This window comes from Phycodurus eques, unplaced genomic scaffold (genome assembly GCF_024500275.1).
Source record: "Phycodurus eques isolate BA_2022a unplaced genomic scaffold, UOR_Pequ_1.1 contig_25, whole genome shotgun sequence".
NCBI lineage: Eukaryota > Metazoa > Chordata > Actinopteri > Syngnathiformes > Syngnathidae > Phycodurus > Phycodurus eques.
In genome coordinates, this window is record NW_026904022.1 from 314,862 (window position 1) to 334,251 (window position 19,390).

At 45.9% G+C, this 19,390-nt stretch overlaps 1 protein-coding gene across 2 annotated transcripts in view; it reads right to left on the reverse strand.

Moving 5' to 3' along the window:
• LOC133398182 (mitochondrial 10-formyltetrahydrofolate dehydrogenase-like) overlaps window positions 1–19,390 on the reverse strand; it is a 97,795-nt gene that overhangs the window by 46,932 nt on the left and 31,473 nt on the right. For both annotated transcript variants that reach the window (XM_061669763.1, XM_061669762.1), the window contains 5 exons: window positions 10,288–10,389; window positions 5,541–5,630; window positions 3,631–3,765; window positions 1,009–1,134; window positions 784–875 (listed from right to left, as the gene is read on the reverse strand). In XM_061669763.1, coding sequence (XP_061525747.1) covers window positions 784–875; window positions 1,009–1,134; window positions 3,631–3,765; window positions 5,541–5,630; window positions 10,288–10,389 — 545 coding nt within the window. The remainder of the gene's footprint in view (window positions 1–783; window positions 876–1,008; window positions 1,135–3,630; window positions 3,766–5,540; window positions 5,631–10,287; window positions 10,390–19,390) is intronic.

Sequence of the window (19,390 nt, forward strand, 5' to 3'; positions counted from 1 at the left end):
TTGGTTAGGTCAGGGGAAAAAATGCAATACACTTTCATCCAAAATAACATTGTATCCAATTATTTGATTAACTGACAGAATAATCAATAGAATAATACATCCCTCCATCTTCTGTACCGCTTCTCCTCTTTAGGATCACGAGCATGCTGGAGCCTATCCCAGCTATCGTCGGGCGAGAGGCCGGCCGGGTACACCCTGAACTGGTCGCCAGCCAATTGCAGGGCATATAGAAACAAACTAGAAACCAACAACCATTCACACTCACATTCATACCAACGGACAATTTTTCTGTTAGGTCGTTCTGATCGGTTATTCTTCCTCATAATTGATTCAGCCGCTTTGATCATATCGACCTTTGGGAGTTGTTGTGGTGTCATGGCCAAAGTTCAACTCTTTTCGCCAAAACCTTCTCTGATTGTGTTGTTTTTTTTTAACCCATGTATTGTGAAATTCTTTATTCGTCGAGTTCTAATTTTCTTTTGCCTCCAGGTAAGCCACTGTGATTTGGAGGTCTTATGTTTAAAGATGTTCGTCTTGCTCTAATTTAAAACTGGAAAACACATCATGATGTTTCCAATCTGAAACTTCTGATGCAGATTTGAATGTTTCTGTTGAACCACAATTAGAAAACAATGTTTTTTAATTTGATTGGTTTATTTTCAGTACATTTTTGTTTATTACTATGCCATTTCAGTGACAATTGTGGGTACCAACAACTAAGTCCACGTGTGTACATTTGTGGTTGTAATGTGACAGTTGATCTTGCTGCTCTGGTCTCCTTACCTGACCACATCCATGGAAGCAGCTCCGGACTTGAAAAAGTCTGTGGTGTCCTCAATTGCTGGGATGTTGCTGAGAATGCCCTTCCAGATATACTGTAATAATAATTTTTAAAAATGCAACCTAATTCAGATTTAAAACACAATGAATGAATTGGTGGACAAAGTGTTTTAAAAAATCAAAAAGACCACGCGTGCAATATTGGTTTCCAAAAAATGGACAACTTGCCCTCATCTCCTTCACTATTTCTTTCTCATTGTCAGTTAATTCCACACTGTGAGTTTCACCACTGGAAAAGTACTTTGAAGCTGGTATCATTTTTCCATCATCAAATTGCAGATTCTTCACCAGAACCTAGATTTAAGAAAAATAGAGAAGCGTGCATTCAATATTGCAAGTACAGTAAGAATCTGTTCCCAATGGACTTAGCTGGATAAATAAAGATTAAAAAAATAAATATAAAGAAATAAATACAATATATACTATATGTGTGACTGTAGCTGTCTCAACCAGCAAAAATAAAGTCCGATTGAATTCAGAGGTATGAAAGCCAGACTCCGTAATGTGTGGTTAAGGACTAGGCGACGTTCGCACTGCAGGTCAATTCCGATTTCTTTTTTGCCCAGTGTGACATGTTCTGATTTTTTTTCACGTTAATATGTACAGTACAGTACTGGTTCATATGTGGATATAAATCAGATATGTATCTGATACGATTGCATATGAACTCTCACGTCGCGCTCATCCGTCCTATACTGGCCATACGATGGCCCTGAAGTGCAAAACACAACAGCAAATAACTAAACACCGCAGCGCGTCATCCTTTTCCATGTAAGCCTATCTCAAGCATTCTCCTCTCCAACACCAACTGCCCTCATGTCTTCCCTCACGACATCCATCGACCTTCTCTTTGGTCTTCCTCTCGCTCTCTTGCCTGGCAGCTCCATCCTCCTCATCCTTCTACCAACATACTCAGTCTCTCTTCTCTGTATGTGATCAAGCCATCGACGTCTTCTCTCTCTAACTTTGTCTCCAAAACATCGAACCCTTGGCTGTCCCTCTGATGAGCTCATTTCTAATTTGATCCAACCTGGTCACTCCGAGAGCGAACCTCAACATCGTCATTTCTGCCACCTCCAGCTCTGCTTCCTGTCGTCTCTGCAGTGCCACCGTCTCTAATCCGTACATCATGGCTGGCCTCACCACTGTTTTATAAACTTTGCCCTTCATCCTAGCAGAGACTCTTCTGTCACATAACACACCTGACACCTTCCTCCACCCGTTCCAACCTGCTTGGACCCGTTTCTTCACTTCCTGACCACACTCCCCATTGCTCTGCACAGTTGACCCCAAGTATCTAAAGTCCTCCACCCTTGCCATGTAGCCTCACTCTTCCCCAACCACCACCCTCTTTCTTGAAACATATATTCTGTTTTACTTCGGCTAATCTTCATTCCACTTCTTCTTAGCTAACCTTTTTCCTTGTATGATTTCCTGTACTGTGAGGTTCCACCATCAAGTCTCCTTCTCTCATTTCCTGCCAGAAGATACACCAAGTACTCTCCTGCCTGCCTCTTTGATCACCTTGGCTGCAGTGGTCCAGTCTTCAGGAAGCTCCTCCCGTCCACCGAGAGCCTGTCTCACCTCTTCCCGAAAAGCTGCACAACACTCGTCCTGTCTCAGCTTCCACCACATGGTTCTCTTCTCTGCCTTTGTCTTCCTAATCATCATCTTACAGTCATCTTACACACCACCATCCGATGCTGTCTAGCCACACTCTCCCCTACCACTACCTTACAGTCGGTAACCTCCTTCAGATGACATCGTCTGCACAAGATGTAATCCACCTGCGTGCTTCTACCTCCGCTCTTGTAGGTCACCCTATGTTCCTGCCTCTTCTGGAAAAAGTGTTCACTACAGCCATTTGCATCCTTGTTGCAAAGTCTACCACCATCTGTCCCTCCAAGTTCCTTTCCTGGATGCCGTACTTACCCATCACTTCTTCATCGCCCCTATTTCCTTCACCAACATGTCCATTACAATCTGCACCAATTACGACTCTCTCTCTGTCTGGGATGCTCAGAACTACTTTGTCGAGCTCCTTCCAGAATCTCTCTTTCACCTCGAGGTCACATCCTACCTGTGGGGCATAGCCACTAATCACATTACACATAACACCCTCAATTTCAAATTTCAGCCTCATCACTCGATCTGATACTCTTTTCACCTCCAAGATATTCTTAGCCAACTCTTCTTTTAAAATAACCCCGACTCCATTTCTCTTCCCATCTACACCATGGTCAAATAGTTTCAACCCTGGCCCTAAACTTCTAGCCTTACTGCCTTTCCACCTGGTCTGCTGGACACACAATATATCAGCCTTTCTCCTAATCATCATGTCAACCAACTCCAGAGATTTTCCTGTCATAGTACCAACATTCAAAGTCCCCACATTCAGTTCTAGGCTCTGTGCTTTCCTCTTCTCTTTCTGCAAAACAACCCGCTTTCCACCTCTTCGACCCACAGTAGTTGAATTTCCTACGGCGCGCTGCAGGTTGACGGCGCCGGTGGCGGACGTTGTTAACCCGGGCCACGTCCGATCCGGTATGGAATTCTTTGAGTGAACGCTCATATTTGTTTGGCAAAGTTTTAAGCCGCATGCACTTCCTGACGCAACCCTCTGCATTTATCCGGGCTTGGGACCGGCCTACAGTTTGCACTGGCTTGTGGCCCCAATGGTGCTGCATTTAAAGAAAGAAAAAAAATCTTAAAAAAAAAAAACAATTCTAAATTGGGCATCATGCACTGCAGTGTGAACGTAGCCTACTTCTGTAAGACAGTGATACTCACAGCTTTTCCATCAGTTCCATGTAGCACAAGCCCATTTTTTGTCACCAGGCTCTGTCTGGATGCTCCTTCAATGTCCAATGGTTGGCCAGGTGGCACTGACCCTTGCAACATTGATGAACCATATAGGGTAACCAACTGGGTAAAGAAATGTTTAACAAATTATGGATTTGTTCTTTTTTTTTTTTGATTCTTGGATTTGTCCAAGAATCAAAACAAGCTTTGCTTTTTCAGTACTTCTTTACTTTCTTTTATTGCAAAATAATAATTACAATAAATGTTTTTAACTCCTGAGCTCAAATATTTAAAATAAAAAGAATAATGAATGTGACTGAAATAGATTTTTCATTACCTCAGCTTGTGAGACTCGGAAATCAATACTAAATCACCGTTTCTGAGTTAGATACATCCGTCCGTGTGCGTGTGGTGGCGGTGAGTCGCTCTTAAGTTATGCGATAACGCGCCGATTCGTCATCGCCGCACCCGTTTTGAGTTTTCACAAGTACATCATGAAGATTTGAGGATGGATGGCCGGCCATGATAAAACAAATGCTAACGTAAACTTCCCTTGGCCTCTTCAACTCTGGGGCCTCCCTTACCAAAGTTGTGTTCAAAGGGGTAAGAAAAGATGCGTACGCAACTTCCCTCGTAAAGTGTGTGAACTAGCAAATTAAAATTCACGAGAAAAAGTTCACACCTGTATGGAAAGTCTGACCCATGCCTACGCACATTTAGGAAACAAGCAATACAGTCGGTGAGGTGGTGAATTAAAGCCAGACTGTATGCCTCTCATATGTCCATTTTCACTTCAAATCAAACGTTAATCAATGATTATACTGAATACAGGTCTTTCACTCTATTTTCCCCAAATCGGGGATAAAACGAAAAGGTTTGATTGCATCATTACAATGGCGTGTGGCGTTCTGTGCAACACGGTACTCGGGGCTGACATTCCTCCCCTTCAAAGAATCCCTCCCCCACGGTCAGAGGACCATGGCTCACAGCCCCCTTCCCGAATCCTGACACGTAGGGCACTAACTCGTAGTGAGCACTAGTGTGGCGGAGGGGAGGAGGGTGGCTGCTGGAGAACTTCTGCTGGCCCCCATTGCCCTCTTTCAGTTGCTGATGTCAGCTGTAGACAGACATGAATCAGGCCTGGGCACTACTAAAGAAGAGCCACAGAGAGACTCCACCTCACAGTCAGGCCCGGGGGGCCCTGCTAAAGAGGAGCCTCAGAGAGAGTCCACCTCACAGTCTCCTGGCTCTGCTTCCTCATTCCTCACACCAACTCACAGCGTCCCAAGCTATGGTCAGCAGCGACCCATCATGACTAGACGCAGTGGTGATGGTGCACTGCTTCCCTTTCCTGATATGCCGGACGGTAGACCAGAATTTCCTTGAAGTCATTTGGAAATCGTTCTCCCAAAAGGCTCAATATGACTCCTTCTTCAGCTGCTGGTCTCCAAAGTCGTTCATCGAAGTGCTGCCTAGGATGTCTGAGTGCTAAGTGCACAGACAGACACCCTGATATTTGACCATGGTGTTTGTTATGGACAAAACGTGATGAGCACAGAAGTCCAAAAACAGAACACCGCACGAGTTCTGATCCCCCGATAAGAGCTTTCCTCCCAACCATGCCCTTCCAGGTTTCATATGTATTGCCATCTCGTGTCATGGCATGGACTGTTTTCAAATTTAGGCATCACTGAGTTCAGATATAGTGACACCATGTTGGGTTTACAGAAAAGTAAAATCTGGGGATTCACTGTCACTGTGAATTAATATTTTTATTAACAGACGTTTCATTACAGAATGCATACTTTATGTAGCGCTTGTATTCTACTTGTAGTATATATGCTTATCAGTGTCCATCTCATAACCGTGTGTGATTTCATGTGTTTCAAGAAACGCACCTTGCCTTCAATCACAGTCCAGGCACCAGGGATTTTGTCATGGCCACGTATCCAGTTGTGGATCGCCTCAGCTGGCTGAGCCAGATCGATCTGATGGAGAGAAACGTGCTTTGAAATCAACATGCACAATTTCCCAAACACGTCCTTGATGCTTATCTGCCGCCAATGTATTTAAAGCGCTTAAGTACAATGCTACCTCGTTCATACAGTCCCACAATAATTAATGGAACGAAATTGATATTATTGATTGCTCATTGACACAATGATAAAATAAGCAAGTGTACGGATGACATAGCAGCCAGTTCAGGCAAGCTTCCATAATCGGGGATTATGAGCTCCAAAAAGGCAGTAAACTCATCATCAGCAGGGGGTGGCAAATACATGTACATGATCACACATTAATGCAAGCACATCCTTTGGATGTTATCATAGTATGGTTTTTTTCAAAAGTCTGAAAACGCTTGCCTCACAGTCCAAATGTTCTGGGTTCGAATCGCTGGCTTCCACCCACATTCCTAAAAAACCTTCCCTTCGTTTTTCAGGAACATCAAGTGTTCCTGGGTCAATTTGACATGGTTTAATTATTGTATTATTGTAAGGCTAATTATGTCAGCAATGAAAACTTTAATCTGAATCAGCATTATTTGTCATTACTATCAACTGCTGTTTATAATTTCGAGACGTAGGATTGTGGAGTTTGTGTAAATGTGTTGTAATAGTTTCAGAGCCTATACAATGTTTTTTTTTTCTTTTACAATCAATGTTTTGCTTAGTTTACATTTCTTTTAGTAATATCATGATGATACCAATAATTGTGATCATCTATCCATTTTCCTTACCGCCTCTGCTCACTGGGATTGCGGGTGTGCTGGAGCTTATCTCAGCTGACTGGGCGAGAGGTGGGGTACACACTGAACTGGTCCACCGGCCAATCGCAGGGCACATATAAACAAACAACCATTCACATTCACACCTATGGGCAATTCAGAGTCTTCAACTGACTGACTATGAATGTTTTTGGAATGTGGAAGAAACCGGAGTACCCAGAGAAAACCCACGCAGATGTGATGCGATCATACATGTCTAATTTGGGTTTATATGAGCATTCAAGATGCTTTGACATACAATGAGATTCAGGTGCACAAAAGAATTGGACTGATTGTAAATAAAATTATTATAAAAGAGTAAGTAATAAATAATTCCATTCGTTCACTTCAACTTACTCTATGTTTTAGTGTTCATTCGTTCGCAAACGTTTCGTTGAAAAGAACGAATCTTTTCAGTGAACGACTGAACTGAATCAGTTTATGAAATGATTCTTGCTTTGAGCTTGGCTGCCTTCGTGAGCCTCGGCTGGGAGCGGAAACAGAACTGCTGTAATAGTATCTGTCACTCACTTCTGAATCTTCGGAAAATGACCAATGAGCAGCCAGCGTGCAGGTGGGGGCGGGACTTAACTAACTGTACTGCCACGTGATTTATAATTCGCCACCGTTGTCACTCACTTCGACGAATGCATGGGGCAGTAGTGCTACACCCTGAGAGGGAAGGACAGGATCAGGACAGGAGGGGAAGCATGTAGGACAAGGGTCGTGAACCCGGCCGTACAACTGAAGTGTGGTGGGAGTGGCTATGTAAATTTTAAACGTCTCTCGGACCAGGTTGTGAGTGAGGGGATACACAAGCAATTTGCATATTCGTGAGTTATTTGTCACAATAAATGAGTGGCCCCGCACTGAGCAAAAAAGGCCCAGGACACATGCAAGTGAATTGACACTGTTTCGCATGCACAATGACTGACAAGTGTCCAGTAATTGCTGTGCCTGCACTGCGAAGGCTGAGGAGGCAGGAGTCCACCCTGGAGCAGGGCGGTCCACCAGCACCAGCGAGGCGCCCCGAAAATCGGCCACCCGGAGGAGGCCGCGGGGACCCAAAAAAGACGCCACTCTCCGCCCATGCATCGACTTCCGAGGACTCAACGACATCACTATAAAAAACAAGTCACCGCTACCCCTTATCAACCCGTCCTTTGAACCCCTCTGCGAAGCTCAAACTTTCACCAAATTGGACCTCTGTAACGTCTACCACCTCATCCGTACCCGAGAGGGGGACGAATGGAAGACCGCCTTCAATTCCCCCTCTCGGACACCTGGACACTATCTGGTCATGCCGTTCGGTTTAACTAACGCCCCTGCAGTTTTCCAAACATTCATAAATGACATCCTCCGTAACATGTTAAACCGGTTTGTGTGTGTGTACCTCAATGACATCCTCACTTTTTCCCGCTCCCCCGAAGAAAACTGCATACATGTACGCCAAGTCCTCCAGCGCCTCCTCGAGAACCGTCTATACGTCCATCCATCCATCCATTTTCTGAGCCGCTTCTCCTCACAAGGGTCGCGGGCGTGCTGGAGCCTATCCCAGCTGTCATCGGGCAGGAGGCGGGCTACACCCTGAACTGGTTGCCAGCCAATCGCAGGGCACATAGAAACTAACAACCATTCGCACTCACAGTCGTGCCTACGGGCAATTTAGAGTCTCCAATTCATGCATGTTTTTGGGATGTGGGAGGAAACCGGAGTGCCCGGAGAAAACCCACGCAGGCACGGGGAGAACATGCAAACTCCACACAGGCGGGGAAGGGGGATTGAACCCCGCACCTCAGAACTGTGAGGCTGACGCTTTAACCAGTCGGCCACCGTGCCGCCCGTCTATACGTCAAACCAGAAAAATGCGAATTCCACCTCTCCTCAGTACATTTCGTTGGCTACATCATTGCAAAAGGACAATTACAACCGGACCCCGCCAAGATCCAAGCCATCACCGACTGTCCCATCCCCACAACCCGGAAAAAACTGCAACGCTTCGTCGGATTTGCCAACTTCTACCGCAGATTTATCCGCAACTACAGCAAGGTCGCCATGCCCCTCACCAGGTTCACATCCACCAGCTCCCCCTTTGAGTGGACCCCGGCAGCCTCCCAAGAATTCAGTAAACTCAAATCACTGTTCACCAATGCTCCCATTCGGCGCCACCCTGACCCCTCCCTCCAGTTTGTGGTGGAGGTTGACGCCTCAGACTCCGGAGCTGTCCTCTCGCAGCGAGACCCCACGATCCAGGAACTTCACCCACGATGTGCTTTTTTCCCCGTTGCCTATCCCCAGCGGAGAGGAATTATGACGCTGAGAGCTGCTGGCCATAATATGGGCCCTGGAGGAATGGAGGCACTGGCTGGAGGGGACTGCACAACCGTTTCTCATTTGGACTGATCTCAAAAATCTCGCTCACCTCCGTTCCGCAAAACGTCTCAACCCCCGACAAGCTCGCTGGGCACTATTCCTCAGCAGATTCAATTTCAGTCTCTCCTTCTATCCCAGTTCCCGTAACACCAAGGCAGATGCCCTGTCCTGTATTCACTCCCCACCCTCCAGCTGAGCAGAACCCGAACCCATTCTTCAGTCCTCCTGTTTCGTTGGAGCTGCCACGTGGGAGATCGAGCAGGTGGTCAAGGAGGCTCAAAAGAACCAACTTCATCCCAAGACTGGGCCTCCTGACCGCCTACATTCTGAAGTCCTACAATGGGCCCACAACTCAAAACTCACTAGTCACCCTGGCATCACCCGTACTACCCAGTTCGTCCAACAGCACTTCTGGTGGCCGGTCTCATCAAAGACACCCGAGGATTCATCCAAGCCTGCCCCGTCTGCGCCCGAGGGAAGTCTTCACACCGGCCCCCAGCTGGCCTGCCGATCCCAAGCCGCCCGTGGTCTCACATCGCCGTGGACTTCATTACCGGCCTGCCCCCCTCAGAAGGTAACATAGTTATTCTCACTATCATTGATCGCTTTCCGAAATGTGTCCACTATGTGCCCCTCTCCAAATTTCCGTCCACCCTGGAAACTGCTAACCTCCTTGTTTTACACGTGTTTAAACTCCATGGTATACCCAACGATATTATCTTCGATCGAGGTCCCCAGTTGTCTTCTCAGGTCTGGAAGGAATTCTGCAAGTAGGTGGGCGCAGCAGCCATCTTATCCTCAGGGTATCATCCACAGACCAATGGCCAGATGGAGCGGGCTAACCAATCCCCGGAATCGGCTCTCCACTGTGTGGCCGCACGCAACCCCTCCTCATGGAGTTCCTTCCTCCCATGGATCGAATACGCTCACAACTCCCTCACCAGCTCCTCTACCGGTATGTCCCCATTCATGGCTTGCTACGGTTTCCAACCCCCACTATTCCAAGTACAGGAGCAGGCGGTGGCAGTTCCAACCGTACAGGATCACCTCCAGTGGTGCATCTCTTTTATATGAGTTTCACTTTTTGAATTGAACTACGCAACTAAAAAAAAAAAAAAAAAAGCTTTTGACACAAATGATAATTTATTGAGCTGTACCAGTATGGCAGCTTGTGTAAAGTGTTTGTCAACTTTGGAGAATGGCATGCTTCTGCAAAGCCGCAATGCTAAAAATAATCAATAGAGTGCACTATAGTGAGATATACATTATCAAATAACTAATTTCTTCAGGATGAAGAATAATGCTGCAGTTCCAAAATTACTTCTCATGTATTTCTATATTGCGGATTTCACCTATTGCGGGGGTGGTCCAGGACGTAACCCCCGCGATAAACGAGGGATTACTGTATTCCAATTATTTCTCATGGGAAACCTTCACTCAAAATGTTTGTGAAGCCTTCAGGGAGGTATTGTGTTCACAGTTTGCATTACAGATTGAGATGATCTCACCTTTGCATTGGATTTCTTCTGAATGCCTTCATAACTCGCGCCCTCCTCTGGCTGTGGAATTCGTGGGGCTTTTCCATCAGCAACAAGCTGCACTGACTCAACCTAAATTAGAAAACGGACTGTGATTCATTTCTTTAACAACATATAACTATGCATCCGTTTTTATGAAACCACTGTTTTAAAGGGTTACAATCACAGTTAACCTGGGTCTACCCTGGACAGCACACCAGTCAATGACAATGGTAACACAAAGAGAAAAGCGCACTCATGATACACTTACAGACACTTTGCTGTTCATTATACTGCACATACAGGAGGGGAAAAAAAGCTTGTTTTTGGACATCGGGATCTTGGAGAGAAGCCTAGGGTGAACTTGTAAATGCCACACAGAAAAGGCGCAATTTCAAAAAAGTCCTCTTCCACTGACTTGCCGTGCATGTAAACCACAACTCTCAATTGCTTAAAGCTTTGAAAATTGGGAGTCCAGCCAAACTTTCAAGACAAATGTGCCTTGAATGTTGTACTTTTATAATGAAAGAAACAAACAAACTAAGAAACATCTATTCAGTGAAGATAAAATGACTTGTGGGATGCTTTGCCTTGGCGTTATATATTGTGAATGAAGAATCATTTTCTTAAAGATGTGGGTGAGAAAGCGGCATGGTGGACGACTGCTGAGCACATTTGCCTAACAGTTCTGACGACCAGGGTTCAAATGCTGGTCCCGCCTGTGTGGAGTTTGCATGTTCTCCCCATGCCTGCGTGGGTTTTCTCCAGGCACTCCGGTTTCCTCCAACATCCCAAAAACATGCATGCTAGGTTAATTGAAGACTCTAAATGGTTCAACAAAACAGGCAGGCTACAAAAGCAATGGTGGACGAAGAGCAGAAATGCCGAGCAGATGATTTAGAACTGATAAATAGAAAAAAATATTGGCTCCGGTTGCGCAAATTCCTAGAAAATGAATAGACCTTTGTGATGGGGCATATTTACTTCCATAAACATGGCGCCTTGCGTTGGTGCACATGCCCAATGTGATGTCCTGTTTTGTGCATGTGATGTCACGGACTCTTTCCGTCAACAGTAGAAGTTGCATTTGTTTTTGTCATCGGAACGACGACATGAAAAAAAAATCGGAATTGGGCAACGTGCCCTGCAGTGTGAAGGTTGCCATAGTCACCCTTCTAACTCCAGTAGTGTCCCAATACAGCAGAGCCATTATTCGGGATCTTTGAAAAACAATGTTTTTGTCAATTATCTCTTGATATCACTCGACTTCATTTCTGAGCTTATTTGTTCTACTTGACTTGGATTGGGTTGTCTTATATCAGCCGCTGGAAACCTGCGACATAACTTTATTACTTTCTAACACTGGATCAATAACAACAGGCTTGTTAAAAAAAAAAAAAAAATTGTGGTATTTGGTACAAAAATATCGTCTATCACACTCAGTTGTTTATTAATTTTAGGGATATAACTCAGCTGGAGAGAGTTAATGTTTTCACTGTAAAAACCTTGATCTTTGGATTGACCTTGAGTTTATTTTTAGGCCTCGTACTAATTATATTTGTAAAAGAATTTATAGCTGTCTGGCTTCTGATCAATCATTTTTCATTTCAAGTAAGGAAAAGAATCATTTCACCACTGTTATTTCCCATCCTCGATTACGCTGATGTTTATCCAAATACCACAGACTCAGTCCTTGCAAAGTCAAACGGAAGTTCAACAGATTCAACTCTCATAGGACTCCAAAAATGGCGGAAGAACGACAATAAACTACAGTAAATACAATGAAATATCATAACTAGAGCTGCTGCCTGAACTCTCAAAAGACGGCGCACGTCGCAGGTGTAATTAATTCAAGTTAAGCATCAGCTAGCGACGGGCAGAAAGACGCTTCCCTCGTCGTCGGAATACTGAAACCCATGCAAAACAAATCCATCGACAAACGCCGTAGAGGCAGCCGGTAATAGACTGTGATCAGAGACTAGCAGTTAAATTATTGTTTGTGTGAGCGCTATCGTCGAGCTGGTTGCCTAAATACGCGTGGATTGTTAATTGTTCTATTTGTTAACATCCCTGATTTCTTGAAATGTGGTGAAATTATTATATGTAAAATATGTGATTGTACTTGTATGTTGAGCACATCTGTGGGGTTTGTAATTTGAGCTTGTCTTTTGATAAATTATGAAATGAACATTTATTGTGGAATCACTGGGTAAATTAAGCGATGTAAAAATTGCATAGTTTTTAACTTGACATAACTCAATGCAAACATTTAGTAAATTTGATTGCCCACACTTCATAATTTGTGTGAAAATGTCACTTTATTAAAATATTCCCAATAAAGAGTTCCAAAGATGAAAAAGTAATTCACATTAAAATGGTTAATGGTTGAATACAGTTCAAAATTCAAGACAATTTATGTTAAAAGGCATTCAAAATAGACTAACAATAAATAATAAAAAGTGAGATTCATACTTCCTTACATACAACCCCAAATCCAATGAAGTTGGGGCGTTGCATTAAACATAAGTAAAAACAGAATACAATGATTTGTAAATCATGTTCACCCTGTGAGGATAAGCGGCTCAGAAAATGGATGGATGTTCAACCTATATTTAATTGAATACACTACAAAGACAAGATATTTCATGTTCAAACTGATAAACTCTTTTGGAAACTAATCATTAACTTAGAATTTCATGGCTGCAACACGTCCCAAAAAAGCTGGGACAGGATCATTCTTACCACGGTGTTTCATCACCTTTTCTTTGAACAACATTCAATCAACGTTTGGGAACTGAGGACACCAATTGTTGAAGCTTTGTCGGTGGAATTCTTTCCCATTCGTGCTTGCTGTACAGCTTCAGTTGTTCAACATTCCGGGGTCTCCGTTGTCGTATTTTACGCTTCATAATGCGTCACACACTTTCAATTAGAGACAGGTCTGGACTGCAGGCAGGCCAGTCGAGTACCCGCACTCTTTTACGACGAAGCCACGCTGTTGTAACATGTGCAGAATGTGCTTTGGCATTGGCCTCCTCTAGCTCTCCCTCCCGTCTGTCCGTTTCTGCTTGCATTCTAGGTTCCACTCACAACACACCCATTGTAGCCCTTATATACTCCGGTGCAGACGATAACTTTATTTACGAAGGTATAGCACGTCAGCTCCAACTCATCTCCAAGCACTCCCTGCTCCCAAGAAAGTCACAGCCCTGGATGGCCGAGTATCACCTGTCACCCACCAAACAGTGCCGCCTACCTTACTGATTTCCGGAAATCAGCGCAAGAACATCAGTCTTTTTGTCATCCCTTCCCCTGAGACCCCATTAGTCCTCAGAATTCCCTGGCTCAAAATACATAACCCCGCCATCCATGGATGCACTTATCCATCACTCGGTGGAGCGCTCACTGCCATTCTCACTACCTGTACTCTGCTATAACGCCCTCCTGCAAACCCCCACCATCTGCCACACCAGTCGACCTCTCCTGAGTCCCCGAAGAATATCATGATCTCTCCCCAGTGTTCAGCGAAGACCTGGCCATTTCTCTATCCCCCCACCGCCCTTACGACTGTGCAATAAATCTCCTGCCAGGAGCCCCTCTTCCCTCCAGCAGTCTCTTCAATCTCTCCCACCAGGAGAAAAAAGCAATAGAGGATTACATCCGTGATTCTCTGGCTTCTGGACTAATTCGCCCTGCTTTGTCTCCGGTAGGGGGCGGATTTTTCTTTGTAGAGAAAAAAGACACCCCTCTCCGCCCCTGCATAGACTACCGTGGACTCAATGACATCACCATTAAAAGCAAATCACCACTGTCATTGACCTGTCATTTGAACCCCTGTGCGATGCCCAAATAGTCACCAAATTGGACCTACGAAACGCCTACCACCTCATCCGTATTAGAGAGGGGGATGAATGGAAGACCGCTTTCAATACCCCTCTTGGACACTTTGAATATTAGTCATGCCATTCGGATTAGCCAACGCCCCCGCAGTCTTCCAAGTATTCATCAATGATGTTCTCCGTGACATGTTTTTGTTTACGTGGACAACATCCTCATTTTCTCTCGCTCCCCCGTAGAACACTGCAATCATGTATACCTAACGCCGCTTCGAAAACCGTCTGTACGTCAAACCAGAAAAATGCAAAATCCACCTTTCCTCCGCACATTTTCTCAGCAACATTATTGCCAAAGGTCAGTTGCAACCCCAATCCTGCCAAAATCCAAGCGATCATTGACTGGCCCATTCCTACCACCCAGAAAGAACTACAACGCTTCATTGGATTCGCCAACTTCTACCGCCGCTTCATCCGCAAGTACAGCAAGGTTTGCAATTTCCCTCACAAGCCTTACATCCACCAGCTTCTCCTTTCAGTGGACCCCGGGAGCATCCCAAGCTTTCAGCCAACTCAAAACCCTTTTCACAATGGCTACCATCCTACACCACCCCGACCCCTCCCTCCAGTTCATGGTGGAGGTTGACGCCACGGACTCTGGGGCAGGGGCCGCCCTCTCGCAGCGGGACCCCACGTCCCAGAAACTTCATCCCTGCATCTTTTTTACTGTCGCCTGTCCCCTGCCAAGGGGACGAGGGGAATTACGACGTTGGCAACCGAGAGCTGCTGGCCATTATTTGGCCATTGGAGGAATGGAGGCACTCGCTGGAGGGGACTAAATTACCCTTTTTCATCTGGACTGATCACAAGAACCTCGCCTACCTCCGTTCTGCCAAACGCCTTAACCCCCGACAAGCTCCCTAGGACCTCTTTCTGAGCCAATTTAATTTCAGCCTCACCTTCCGACCTGGATCCCGCAACACCAAACCCGACGCCTTATCCTGCATATACTCATCCCCCTCCATCCTCCCTTCCTCCTGCTTTGTTGGTGCTGCCACATGGAATATTGAACGGATAGTCAAACGCACTCAAAAGACTCACCCTGACCCCAAGACTGGACCTCCAAACCGTCTATTCGTACACCCGGGAATTCGTCCAAGCTTGCTCCGTCTGTGTCCGAGGGAAGGCTTCACACCTTCCTCCAGCTGGTCCCACATCGCTGGGGAGTTCATTACCGGCCTGCCCCCTTCTGAATGTAACACAATCATTTTCACTATTGTCGATCAATTTTCTAAATACGCCCATTACATACCCCCTGACCAAGTCACCCCCTGCTTTTCAAACGGCTAACCTCCTTGTTCTCCAAGTCTTCAAACTCCACGGTATCCCCATCGACATCGTCTCGGACCGTGGTCCCCAGTTCTCCTCCCTGGTTTGGACGGAATTGTGCAAGGCGGTGGGCACAGCAGCCAGCTTGTCTTCCGGGTACCATCCACAGACCAACAGCCAGACGGAGAGGGCAAATCAATCCCTGGAATCAGCCCTTTGCTGCATTGCCGCACGCAACCCCACATCCTGGAGCTCATTCTTTCCTTGGATTGATTACGCCCACAACTCCCTCACCAGCTCAGCCACCGGTATGTCTCCATTCATGGCCTGCTACGGTTTCCAACCTCCGTTATTTAAGGAACAAGACCATGCGGTGGAGGTTCCCGTGGTGAGGGATCACTTGAAAAGGGTCCAGTCCATATGGAAGGACGTCAGGGCGGCCTTGGTCAGATCTGCGGAAAAAAATAAACGGCTCGTGGACCTTCATCGTTCCTCTGCGCATGAGTACAAGGTGGGTCAGACCGTTTGGCTTTTCTCCCATGACCTCCCCTCCAAACGGAATCCCGCAAACTCACTCCACACTTTATCGGTCCATTTCCCATCACTAAGATAATTAATCCCACGTCCGTCCAACTCCAGCTCCTGCAGTCTCTAAAAATTAATCCGACCTTCCACGTGTCATTGCTCAAGCCTGTCTCAACCTGCGCCCTGAGTCCTCCGGCCGTACCACCTCCGCTCCCCCGTGTTATCAACAACCATCCGGCCTTCACGGTTTCACGCATCCTCGATGTGAGGCCCAGTGGGAGAAACTTAGTATAATAAGCATAAGGTGGACGTTTGTGTTGATAGTAATAATTTAGTCACGCATTTGTGGTGATAGTAATAATTTAGCCATGCAAACGTTTCCTTTGTGACATGTCAGTGAGATGACATAATCTTTAGTAGACGTCTCCATGAAATGATGTCATGGCGGAACGATTGTATTATTTCCCTAAAACATTCCTGCCTCACGCCTCTGTCAATATCCTCGCTCCTCGATGAAATTTCTGGTGGGAGGAGCTAGCATGTAAACAGAGGAGCTTGGAGTTAGGACCTCGGAAGTTCAGAATCAGAATCAGAATCATCTTTATTTGCCAAATATGTCCAAAAAACACACAAGGAATTTGTCTCCAGTAGTTGGAGCCGCTCTAGTACGACAACAGACAGTCTATTTACAGAACACTTTGGAGACAGAAAGACATTGACAAAAAAAAACAGTCACTGAGCAGTAAAGGGTTGTTAGTTATCTGGTAATGCCGGTACAGTTTTTTTTTTTTTTTTGACAATTCTGCAAAAAGATGCAGAGTCCTCGAGCACTTAGAGCAGTTCGAATGACTAATATTGCAATATTCCGGTGCAATGACCATTGCGCAAAGGGCGCCGAGACTTCTGCGTGTGTATGCGGTTTAAAGTGACGAGTAGTGCGATCATCTGGGACAATGTTGGTTGTGCAAATGTTGCAGATACTCCTCAGTCAGTGTGCAAATGGAGCAGATGCTACTCTGGCATGAGTGGCCAGTATTGGTCAACAACAGATATGCAAATAGTGCAGCGTGGCGAGACTACTACAGCGAGTGCACGAGTAATACATAATTGGCCCCACAGAAATGTGACAACGAACTCAAATAAAAAAATTGCCAGCATGTTGCAATGGAATTGTAGGTTAGGTGTTTAAGACGTTGATCGCAAGAGGGAAGAAGCTGTTGGAATGTCTACTAGTTCTAGTTTGTATTGATCGGTAGCGGCTACCTGAGGGAAGGAGCTGGAAGAGCTGGTGACCGGGGTGCGGAGGGTCCGAGAGGATTTTGCACGCCCTTGTCCTCAAGGGTGGGTAGGGGGGTACCGACAATCCTTTCAGCAGTTTTGATTGTCCGTTGCAGTCGGAGTTTGTCCTTTTTTGTAGCAGCACCAAACCAGACTGTGATGGAAGAACGCAGAACTGATTCGATGACCGCTGTGTAGAACTGTCTCAGCAGTTCCGGTGACAGGCCGTGCTTTCTCAGAAGCCGCAGGAAGTACATCCTCTGCTGGGCCTTTTTGAGGACGGAGTTGATGCTGGTCGCCCACTTCAGGTCCTGAGAGACTGTAATTCCCAGGAACTTGAAGGTCTCGACGGTTGACACAAGGCAGCTGGACAACGTGAGGGGAAGCTGTGGCGAAGGATGCCTCCTGAAGTCCACGATCATCTCTACCGTCTCGAGCGTGTTCAGCTCCAGGTTGTGTCGGCCGCACCGCAGCTCCGGCCGCTCCGCTTCCTGTCGATATGCAGACTCGTCACCGTCCTCGATGAGGCCGACGACAGTGGTGTCATCTGCAAACTTCAGGAGTTTGACAGTCGGGTTCGCTGAGGTGCAGTCGTTCGTGTAGAGAGAGAAGAGCAGCGGAGAGAGGACACAACCTTGGGGCGCCCCAGTGCTGATGCTGCGTGTGGATGAGGTGGTCTCTCCCAGCCTCACCTGCCTGTGTCCTGCCCGTCAGGAGGCTGTAAATCCACTGGCAGATGGCAGGTGAGACGCTGAGCTGGAGAAGCTTGGATGAAAGGAGTTCAGGGATGATGGTGTTGAACGCTGAGCTGAACTCCACGAACAGGATCCTCGCGTAGGTCCCTGCACTGTCGAGGTGTTTTAGGATGAAGTGCAGTCCCATGTTGACTGCATCATCCGCAGACCTGTTCGCTCAGTAGGCAAACTGCAGGGGGTCCAGCAGGGGACCTGTGACGCTCTTGAGGTGGTCCAGCACGAGACGTTCAAACTGTCCTTTTCAAATCTGCAGTAGAAGGTATTCAAGTCGTTGGCTAGTGTGCTATTGTTCTCAGCTTGGGGGGATCGTCGCTTGTAATTAGTCAGCGATTGGAATGCATGCCAGACTGATTTAGAGTCGTTTGAGCCAAACTGTTTTTCCAACTTTGCTGCATAGTTCCTCTTTGCAATGTTAATTTCTTTCGTCAGCTGGTTTCTAGCTCGATGATACAGGGCCCTGTCCCTGCTCTGATATGCATCCTCCTTAGCTTGGCGAAGCTGCTTAAGTTTAGCAGTGATATTTCCATGATATTCTAATTATATGACCAGCACCTGGAGAGTGAGAGCCATTGTCCACAAATGGCAAAAACAGAACAGTGGTGAACCTTCCCAGGAGTGGACAGCCGACCAAAATTACCTTAAAAGCGCAGTGACAACTCATTCAAGAGGTCACAAAAGACCCCCCAACGACATCCAAAGAACTGCAGGCCTCATTTGCCTCAGTTAAGGTAAGTGTTCATGACTCCACCATAACAAAGAGATGAGGCAAAAATGGCCTGCATGGCCAGTTTGAGGACAGGACTCTGACTGACCACTCCACAGAGGCTTTTTTTTTAAATCTGAGAGCAAGACTTAAGTTATTTTCCTTTCCGACAAGTTGTTGCACATGCAAAATACTGTATGTCACTTGAAAGGGTCTTGTCTCTGAGCCAAGCAAAATTTTGCTTGAAGCTGGCACTGCATGTGCTGTCATTTGTAGCAACAGTATAACAGTAGTAACAGTATTTATAGTTTTAAAATGGACAACCCCAATTCCAATGAAGTTGGGACGTTAAACATAAACAAAAACAGAATACAATGATTTGCAAATCATGTTCAACCTCTATTTAATTGAATACACTACAAATACAAGATATTCCATGTTCAAACTGATTGTTTGTAGCAACTAATCATGAACTTAGAATTTTATGGCTGCAACACGTTCCAAAAAAGATGGCACAGCTGGCAAAAAGACTGAGAAAGTTGAGGAATGCTCATCAAACACCTGTTTGGAACATCCCACAGGTGAACAAGCTCATTGGGAACAAGTCGGTGCCATGATTGGGTAGAAAAGGAGCTTCCCTGAATTGCTCAGTCATTCACAAACAAAGATGG